At 36.6% G+C, this 11,020-nt stretch overlaps 1 protein-coding gene across 1 annotated transcript in view; it reads left to right on the top strand.

Annotated features, from left to right (window-relative positions):
• LOC135203049 (fibrillin-1-like) overlaps window positions 1-11,020 on the top strand; it is a 141,760-nt gene that overhangs the window by 83,466 nt on the left and 47,274 nt on the right. The window contains exons 6-12 of the mRNA XM_064232635.1: window positions 1,785-1,979; window positions 2,307-2,555; window positions 3,294-3,458; window positions 4,340-4,513; window positions 9,962-10,081; window positions 10,390-10,512; window positions 10,674-10,922. Coding sequence (XP_064088705.1) covers window positions 1,785-1,979; window positions 2,307-2,555; window positions 3,294-3,458; window positions 4,340-4,513; window positions 9,962-10,081; window positions 10,390-10,512; window positions 10,674-10,922 — 1,275 coding nt within the window. The remainder of the gene's footprint in view (window positions 1-1,784; window positions 1,980-2,306; window positions 2,556-3,293; window positions 3,459-4,339; window positions 4,514-9,961; window positions 10,082-10,389; window positions 10,513-10,673; window positions 10,923-11,020) is intronic.

Below are 11,020 nucleotides of genomic sequence, written 5' to 3'. Positions count from 1 at the left end.
TTTTGTGTAGTGTATGTCCCTTCCTTAACATATTTCCTTGCTGTAATTCAACCTCTTTTATTGTTCTTGTAATGTCCTCATATTTGGAAAATTATTAATTTGATTACTACAGTACCTTTGCTCAGTCCATGGAAACTGGGAATATGGCATTCAGGTTGAATATTTTGTAGCAGGTTATGTTGTTAGAGCCTAAATTGAATCTCCAATTACATGGGATCTATTACCTGGGAAGAATAGTTAGAAGTGTGGGTATGCCAGTTCAGTCTTAATTACTACATATATATGTAACTTTTCATGAACCACATGCTTTGTCTGAGATGCATATTTCAAGGTCATTATAATTTACAATGTACTATTAATGTTAACTTAAAGAAAGCTGCTAAGTGCACAGAGCATCGTAAGGTAGTACTATTGTATATCAGTTTTAACTTGATGTCATTTAAGAAGGCATTATAAGACATTTTACTTTACCTTCATATTCAGTGCACTTCAAGTATTCTAGTTTTTTTTTTTAGCATTGAACTTTTTTAATTACCACCTATCCTGTTAACATGATTAGGATGTACACCAGTTGGTGTACATTCCACTTTGTAATGTTTCTACATTTTATAAAGAAAAAAAAATTTCAAAGATCTCAGACATTTACACTGTAGCTTTTCTCGTGTTTACCTAAATCATCTGTACATTGGAAGATGAGTAATAATTGGTCAGATGAAAACCCATCATGGTAAAAGTTTTCATTTTTCATCTCAGAAAAAGCTATTATGATCATGTATTATAGTAGTAAAGGTGTCAGGAGCAATCACAGAAAAATTAGTAGTAGTGATCTTTCATCTTTGAAACATTTTACTGAACGAAAAATTGCTATAAAAAGTTTACACTTATCAGATAGTTTAAGGTAACAACCTCTTTCCTCGTCTCTTAATGGAAAGAGATGACATTTTTTCCCAAACTAACACTGTTTTTTCATTATTGCTTGCACCAGTCCCCTCCTGGTCACTGCTTAGTGTAAACTCTTCAGTTGTTTCATATATCAAGCGCTTTTTTTTTCTTCTTCTATATACGTAGTACATGCATGCTTCTAGGGAATGCTTTCACAAAATGATTTGTCATATTTTGTATACGTACCTTGTGACATTGCTTATGGAACTAACCCTGTGTATCTTTACTGCTTGCACCAATCCCCTCCAGGTCTTTTTACTTATTATAAGCTCTTCATTTATTTTGTATGTGATGCTTCTTTTTTGTTGTATACAGTATGCCTGCTTGCTTGTAGGGAATGCTCTCACAATATGATTTGTTGTTTTTATTTACCTCGTAACTGGGCAGCTGTGGGTCCCAAGCCCCACCACCATCTACCGATGGTTCCAGGAGGGGGAGGTGCCGTCGTACAGGGTCAGTTGTAGAGAGAAATGAATTATTGCATTTCAGAATTTTAATAAAATGATAGGCCATAATATATGAATTTTTTTAGGGTAAATTTAAATGTCGTTGAGAAAAATTTACAGATTTTTCATGGTGATAGAGAACTAATTATCTGAAGTAATTGTTATAGAATACAAAAGTTTCATAGATATTGCAGTATGTTGATTACATGGCAGTTTTAGTTGATACTCCTCCCATTGATAAACTTAATGTCATGAGCTCTTTTAGAAATACTTATGTACAACTTTTGAAATTAATTCTAAGTAAGTAAAAGTCTCAAGAGATTGTAAGATATTCAAGTTGCTATTTCCTTGCAGCTGATTAATCAATTTCAAGAAGAATTTTCTTTGTTGTAACAGATTACCGAACAGGCCCGTGCTTCACAAAAGTCCAGCATGACATGTGCCAAGGACAGTTACCTGGAGTTGTATGTACGAAGCAGTTGTGTTGTGCAACCATCGGAAAGGCCTGGGGTCACCCATGTGAACACTGTCCTACCAGACTTGACTGTGATAAAGGGTATCTTAAGAACATCCACAGTGGGCAATGTGTTGGTGGGTTTGATTCTTATTGTGTTTTGTTTGATGATATGGAATTCTTGAAATATACAGTAGTACTGCAGAAGCCAGGTACTATGTCGTACCTCTAAGTAAATGGGGATACAATCCACAATGAAGTAAATTCCTCTTGTAGTTTAAAATATATATTTTAAACTACAAGAGGAATTTACTTCATTGTGGATTGTATCCCCATACAGTAGTACTGTTTAAAATTGGATATAGGGAAAAACTTGTGTTTTATTCTTTATACAGTTGTATGTAGGGACATTTTTCCTTTATTTAGGCAGCAGAATTAAATTACATCTTTTTGTCCTCATGCAGACATTGACGAATGTGAAGCCATACCAGGACTTTGTGAAGGAGGTGTCTGTGTTAACAGCATTGGCTCTTTCACTTGTGAATGCCCTGAGGGACAGTCCAGGAATCCTGAGACTAATGCTTGTGAAGACCGAGACGAATGTGCAGAAGATAACGTTTGCCAGAATGGGCGATGTGTCAACACAGATGGCAGTTACTATTGCACCTGTGACTCAGGATTTATTCCTTCTCAGGATCGGAAACTTTGCATAGGTAAACCCTTCTCATTGTGTTCCTTTTGTTGATGTAAATTCCTCAGAATGACACATAGATTGGCTTGGTAATTGATTATGAATTACAAATATATGTACAGTGGACCCCCTGTATTTGCATTCTCTGGATTTGTGGACTCACGCATTTGCAAATTTCTTTCGGGAACTTTTCCCCCATTATTCGCGAAAAATTCACCTATTTGCGTTATTTTTCTATGAGAAATATCCAGAAATTCCTGTTTTTTTTTTTTATCAATTTCATCATAAAATGCACTTTTCGTGATAAAACTATTAAGAAACCAAAGTATAGAAATTTTTAGTGGGTTTTTCTTGAGTTTTAACTAACAAAATAGGCTGTTTTCAGCTTTTTTTTATAGGGATTCTAACTATTCACGGAATCTAACTATTTGCTAGGGGGTCTGGTATACATCCCCTGTGAATATGGGGGGACCACTGTAGTATAGGTTTTTCATAACTTGGGATTCACTGAATTACTCATGAACATCAATAACTGATTCAAGTTGCTCAGTCATATTTTGTTTATGCTTGTGATTTTGGATGATGAAAACCTTGTAGAAGTTTTAAAATCAGGGTAGTCAAGCTGATGTTGCAGCCTCTGGATTAAATTAGTACAGTACTTGTACGTAGTTTCATCATTCAACTTGACTTTTACTCCATTTTTCAATTTAAATTAGCTAGAATAACTTGAAGGTTTGAATCTTAATCCCTTTTTGTACAGATGCACGTCAGGGATTTTGCTACACAGAAATAGCAGCCAACGGACGCTGTCGTAAACCATTGCAAATATCACTGACACGCCATGCTTGTTGTTGTGGCAAGAACATGGGCAAAGCTTGGGGTGAAGGAAGAAATGACTGCGTCCCTTGTCCCATGCCTGGAGAAGGTAAGTGTTTATATTATGGCCACCTTGTTTTGTCAGTTGCTCAGGGGTTTTCAGATGCCCCTTACTATTCTTTTGTCAGATATCAGAGTGAGATTTATGTGAGGTGATTTAATTAGTGGGTTAAAGGAGTGCATAAGATAAAAGTTGTGATGTTACGTTGAAGTTTATGTGCACAAAATACATCATAGTACAGTCCAAGCATATTTTTAAAATATATTTATGCTTCTGCAAGCTGATATTAGATTTTTTTCTAGGCATCTTCATATTAAAACACATTTACTGAATAGTCTAGCATGCTCTTGGTACATTTTATCCGACTGGATGTACCACACTTCACTCTCATATTTTTTCTTCTTCTGCTACATCAGAATAACATTTTGATGTTATCCTTATGATTCAGCTAAAGCATTTAGTGTACCATAGCACATTTCTGTTTTTATATCTGGCATAAGTGAGTTTTCATGGAAGCAAACCACTATTCTTTAAACAATGTTTAGGAGGGTTCTTGGAGTATGATGTCCCTTAATCTGATGCTGTAGAAGATCAAAACCTAACCTTACCTATTTGATTCTTATCTAATCCGTATACTATACTCTAAAACAATTCACTTTGTATTTTACTCATTTGAATTATTATCTCTTTATTTATCTTTTTTCTTTTCTAATAAAAGATCCCTTTTTTCTGTATTTCCTATTATCTCTGTAACTTCTTTCTAGTGAATACCATATATCCTTTAGAAGCTCTAATTTCAGGTCAGTGTCCCCAGTGGGCTTGTTCCATATGAATTGGGGTTTATCTTCTGAATAGTGGTAATATTGATATTGTGTTTATGCAATTTATCACAGCAATTTAAGCTGATGTTTTTGTATTATATCTAACAGAGTTATACGACCAAATGTGTGAAAAGGTAGGAAAACTACACCCTCCCGTTGATGAATGCGTTTTCAATCCTGGAGTCTGTGGTGAAGGAGGACGCTGTGTGGACACTAGTGATGGTTATGCCTGCCAGTGTTACGAAGGGTATTCTAATCTTCACCCAACGGATAGATGCAGAGGTAAACACTGATGTGTGTTTGTCACCTACTTTATAATGTTAAATTCTCTTCAAAAGTACTGTAATATGCAGTCTCTTCAAAGTACTATACTGCACAGTCTATTCAAAAGTACTGTACTATTATATTTACTGTGCAATCTCTTTTAGGGGAGCGCTGATTCCATAAGGCTTCATTTTAAAGTAAGTGCTTATAGCCACCTTATGATTGAAGAAATTTGCTCAAATTTTCACATTTATTCTTCTACTAATAATGGAATTTTTCAAAGATAAAGAGTTATAAATCTGACCTTTTAAGTTAATTATTTGCATTTAAAAAAATCATGATGTCACTTTTCAAAAATAATATGCCCAAAACAAAGTTTCACTCAAATCAGTTTCGCTCCTTGCAAATCAAGATATATACTGTGGTACCTCGAGATACAAAAGGCTCAACTTACGAAAAACTCGAGATACGAAAGGAAATACGAAGATTTTTGCGGCTCTACATACGAAAATTGTTCAAGATGTGAAAGGTTGTTGCTGTAAAGTCCGAGATTCGCCTGGACCACCGATAACAATTTTAAAACTCGCGCGCCGCCAACAGAGTAGACTCACCACCATCCTCCCGCTCTCCCATTGGTTCCTGATGCTAGTCACCGCCATAAGATCCTTCTCTCCTATTGGTCAGCTTCTCTCCCATGATCCCATCATGCATCTACGTAGCGGCGTGCTTTTTCGGCCCTTCGCGGCATCATCGGTATCGTAAGCACGCGGAATTCGTTCGTTCTATATGATTTCGTTTATTAACGTAAATTCGTTAGTGATTTCGTAGTAGTATACTTCATCATGTTGTGTGAGAACTTTACTACATACATATACGACATAACATAATTACGTACAGTATATACGTAGTCATGGGTCCCAAGAAAGTTGAAGTTCACGGAAAGAAGAGGATGCTTTCTTTGGAGACGAAGATAGAGGTAATTAAAAAGTATGAAAGCTGGTATGCGATTGAGTGTGATCACCAAGGAATACGGCCAAAATCCGTCGACAATAGGCACCATCCTTAAGCAGAAGGATGTCATCAAAGCAGCTACACCTTCCAAGGGCGTGACTATTTTGTCCAGCAAGAGGAGCCACGTGCACGATGAAATGGAAAGGCTGCTTCTTGTCTGGATAAAAGACAGAAATCGCTGGCGATACGATAATGGAGACGGTAATCTGCCACAAGGCCAGCGCTATTTTCGTCGATTTGATTGCCCAGGCTGAAGACGACGGAGGAGAAGGGACATCGACGCCAACCCCAGAGTTCAAGGCTTCTCATGGGTGGTTCGAAAAATTCCGTAAACGGACTAGCATCCATTCGGTGGTGCGGCATGGGGACGCGTCCAGCTTGGACACGAAAGCAGCTGAAGCCTTTATCAAGACGTTCAACGAGATGACTCTCAACGAAGGCTACAGTTCTCAACAAGTCTTCAAATGTGATGAGACTGGCCTTTTTTGGAAAAAAATGCCTCTTCGGACGTACATCACTTAGGAAGAGAAGAAGCTACCCGGGCATAAGCCTATGAAAGACAGGCTTACGCTCGCACTTTGTTCGAGCGCCAGTGGGGATTGCAAGGTGAAGCCCCTACTTGTGTATCATTTGGAGACTCCTCGAGCCTTCAAGGCCCACAAAGTGCTTAAGGAGAAGCTTCCAGTGATGTGGAGGGCTAATACAAAAGCCTGGGTAACAAGACTTTTGTTCACCAAGTGGGTAAATCTGTGTTTCGGCCCAACAGTGAAGAAATTCTTGGAAGAGAAGCGCCTCCCTCTGAAATGTCTGCTGGTGTTGGACAATGCCCCTGCTCACCCTCCTGGCCTCGAGGAAGATATCCTAGCAGAGTATTCCTTCATCAAGGTCTTTATCTCCCGCCTAACACCACCCCTCCCCTCCAGCCCATGGACCAGCAAGTGATATCAAACTTCAAGAAGCTGTATACGAAACATCTTTTCAAGAGATGTTTCGACATCACCGATACCACAAACTTCACCTTGCGTGAATTTTGGAAGGAGCATTTCGATGTTGTGATATGCATCCGTCTCATCGACCAAGCTTGGCAGGAGGTTTCGAGGCAAACCTTGAATTCCTTGTGGAGGAAACTCTGGCCTGATACCGTATCTGCCCGAGACTTCGAGGGATTCGACGTGGGCGAAGCTGGTGCTGCAGATTCAGGAACAGTTGACGATCATGAAACTGTTTCGCAACCAGATATTGACGAGATCGTTGCACTCTGCAAGTCCATGGGGCTGGTCGTCGACGAGGACGACATCAATGACCTTCTCGAGGAGCACCAAGAGGAGCTTTTATAGATGACCTGAAGGAGTTGGAGGTCATGCAACATAACGTCGTTCAAGAAGAGTTCTCTAGCAGCGGTGAGGAGGAGGACAACGACTCTATGACAACGGCTGAAATTAAGGATCCTCTAGCTGCTTTTCATAAGGTGCAATCATTTGTAGAAAAGATTCACCCCGAAAAGGCTTACACAGGTCGTATGCTTGCACAGTTCGATGACGTTTGCCTGAGTCGTTTCAGGAACATTGTCAAAAGCAGGCAGAAGCAATCATTCTTGGATAGTTATTATTTAAAGAGGCCTTTAGTAGGAGTAAGCAAAAAGGAAGAACCAAGTGATACTATGAAAAAACAGAAAGTTGAAAGTGGTGAAGAAGTTGAAATTTTGTGAAAAAAAAAAGTAAAGTATAAAATAGTAAAAAAAGAATGTAAAAATCAAAAAAAGAAAAAGAAAATTTTAATTTTAAGTTTTTTGTATAGTTAAGTGTTACAGTTTTGTTAATGTATTTCGTAAAGTTTAGTTTATATTTTTCTGACATTTTTTTATGTGTTTCGTAAAGTTAAGTGTGCGTATCTGCCGTTTGTCCTCCTCCTCTGTCGCCACTTTCAGAGATAGCCTCACTCAAAAGGTAAGCTTCCACATATTACTACATATGTATGTATGTACGTACAATATTTCTTGTATACCATGTACACTAATACACTTTATTTACAGGTACATACATATTAGTACTACTAGTACGTATTAAGTTAGGTATTGAGTGGTCCAAATTGTTGTAGTATTTCATTGTTTATAGGTCAATTTAGCTTTATTATAAAATTTACTGGGGTGTTTTTGGAGGGCTTGGAACGGATTAGGCATTTTACATGTAAAATGCAGTTCAAGATACGAAAAACTCATGATATGAAGGCCGCCTCAGAACGGATTAATTTCGTACCTCGAGGTACCACTGTAGATATATTGCTATACTCTGTAGAAGTTCCATTGAGTTTTGTTCAGTTTTCTTGGAGTTATAAGAATTTATTTTTGAGAAAACTAAGTTGAGAAAATGGCCCTCCCCCCAAAAAAAATTTGCTTATTTTGTAATAACTACAAAACTATTAAAGTTAGAAGGCTGAATTTTGCACTGAAACTGTTTTGTTGTATAAGAAATATGCCATGAAGTTTACAATATAATCCAATTAATAAAACTGTGCTCTCTCTTGATTTATATATTACCTAAAATTTGCATTTATGAAGAGCACTAACATCATAAGGCCCCATTCAATGATGTAAATGACTTATATCTAATGACTGAAGGTTATTTCCCTCTAGTTTTTACCACTGATGCTACAAATAATACTGAATAAACATAAGTCTTGTTTCAGTCTTCTTTGAGATTGAAGCATTTAATTTTGAAAAAGAAATAACTTTTCAGGAAACAGTAAAAGAGCAATATTTCAGGACTCAGAAATGAGAAAATATATATAATTCGATTCTGAAGGTTCATTTATCCCTATAAACAGTTTTATCTATTACGCTACAACATTTCTAGATTTGTTTATTTATGCATAAAACCAACAAAAACAGTCTATAACTCATTTGGATCTATCATGAATTATTCAGGCAGACTTTTTTTTACAATTCTTATTATGATTTGTGATTCACAGTGTCATACAAGCGATGAACAAGATTGTCAGTGAACCAGTCTAAAAATTTTTTTTATTATTATTGCTTCAGGATATGTTTATTTAGACATAAAACGGTTAGAAACTGTAAATATCTAAAATTCAACAATTCCTTGAAACTCGGTAGTCAGCATGCCCCTTAAAAGTACTTTATTGCCCATTCTCTTTAAAAGTAATACTGTACTAAACAATCTCTTCAAAAGTACTATACTGTACAATCTCTTAAAAAGTACAGGCAGCCCCTGGTTATCAGAGATTGGTTATCAGTGTTTTGGTGGTGTGGCGCTTTTCCAATATATTCATAAATGGGGTTTACCCTTCGTAGGGTTTACAGAACCGTTGTCTGGTTATTGGCGGTCTAGCTTAAGCACCTTGAGACCCTCATAAAATACAAACATAACAAATATACATACATCTTTTTCTTGGGTCTTGTAAAAAGTTATGCTTTACTTCACTGTACTATCCATTAATACTGTATGTAGTCTCCTATTATTACTATATTATATTATAAAATATGTACTTAGAAAGCAATCGATACGTATTTTGGTTTGGAAAAATCAGCTGAGGGAGGAAGTAAGTTTATTTCGTGGTATTAAACTTAATTTAGAGTTTTTTTTTTTTTTGCTTTTAGTTAGCATAAATAAATCTCTAGAAACTATTTACATGGGACATATTTATGTCGAAATATGACTAAAGTACGTCTTGTTATTAACTAGGTGTGGTTATTTTTGTCGTTAATAAATGGCTTTGGGAGCATGTATTTTGTGTAAGAAAATTAACAGATCTGTTTGCTATTTTCATCCTAGTTCATCATAATACTTTCAGGCTAGGATAGACATGCAAAACATAACTTTCAGCCCCTAGGACACGCAGTAACTTTCCAGAACTGACTTCAGGAAAAAAAAATTGTATTTGATGGAGGGAAATACAGTACAAGATGCAGTCTGTTCAGAGGGGAAAGTACATGGGCAATAGTATAGACACTACAAAGATTTTTCACATACAGTACATGTAATTCTGAAAAATTGTTTCTTAGAATCAGTATATGGTGCCAATAATGTTTCCTGGAGGACATTGGATCATCCTCCCAATACTGTTTTGATAGTTTTTTGTTTCTTTGATTCCTGTCAAATTGTTGTTTTATTTCATGTCCATCAGAGCTTTTGAATGAACTTTTTGAGAAGTGATTGCTATTACTTAGGACTACAAAATAGGAGGGAGTTAATGTCTCTTCTCTGTACATAGTATATGTCCATCATATGTCCATCTACCTGTTAACAATAGATCTCTGTATCAGATTGGACAGATTTTATTTTTTATTAAACTTTGTGAAAATATTCACCTCTTCCATTGGATTTCAGTTGGATAATAATTAGATATTATGGTGGTAGGTATTTTGTAAACCGGCAGAGGTTTGCTGTTCACTGAGTGCTTGTGATCTGACATCTTTTTTCTTTGTGCATTTTACAGATGTGGATGAATGTCGGCAGGGAGCATGTAGAGGTGGGCAGTGTTTCAACACTCAGGGAAGTTTTACTTGTCGCTGTCCTCCCGGATTTGATCTGTCATCAGATGGAAAGAATTGCATTGGTATGTTTCCTGCCAGGCATCACTGTGATACAGATAACAGATATTAGGCCACATCATTATTGTAATACAGTAGTTTATATTCAACTCCAGTTTCTTTACAACTGAAGCCTTTTCATTTGCTAACAAAATTAGTACCCTTTTGCAGTCCTTATTAGGTAAATGGCCATATTTGGAAACATTATAAGTTTTATATGTTGGCTTAAAAAGAAAGGGAAATCATTAGAATTTCACTATAAACTAGTAGTGATAATAGAACATATGCTTCACTGGTTCTCCATATATTGATTGTTCGTCTTTTGTTGTTTCAGATCATGATGAGTGCAGTGAAACAGGAATGTGTGCCAATGGAGTTTGCACCAACATGGATGGGTCTTTCAAATGTGCTTGCAGCTCTGGCTTTGTCCTTTCTCCATCTGGTTTTGCCTGCATTGGTGAGAGCTTCAGAAAAGTGTTTTGTAATTCACACCTCAAGTCAATTATGGTATATCCATGCATTACATACAAAGGGAGAGGCAGTATTAAGATATTTATATTAGTTCTGTATCTTAACACATGAGAACTGTCTGCATTATACTATATCTTTTACTTGCAGACATTGACGAATGCGCAGAAAACCCTAGGATCTGTTTGTCTGGTCGATGTGAAAATTTGGATGGTAGCTACCGATGCGTTTGTGATGATGGTTACACCCATGCTACTGATGGCAGCTTCTGCACTGATGTAGATGAATGCGCAGAAACTGGCATGTGCGATCATGGTAAATGTGTCAACATGGATGGCTCTTTCAAGTGCGTTTGCCAGCCTGGTTATACACTCTCTCCAAGTGGTAAAACATGTGTTGGTAAGTGTATAGTTAGTCAAAAGGAATTTTTGTCTATTACCTTGTATTTTAATAGTTTATTTTTATTTTTATCTTATTATCTATTGATTTATTACTGT

Source organism: Macrobrachium nipponense, chromosome 33 (assembly GCF_015104395.2).
Source record: "Macrobrachium nipponense isolate FS-2020 chromosome 33, ASM1510439v2, whole genome shotgun sequence".
Classification (NCBI taxonomy): domain Eukaryota; kingdom Metazoa; phylum Arthropoda; class Malacostraca; order Decapoda; family Palaemonidae; genus Macrobrachium; species Macrobrachium nipponense.
This window is presented reverse-complemented; position numbering and strand designations above follow the sequence as displayed.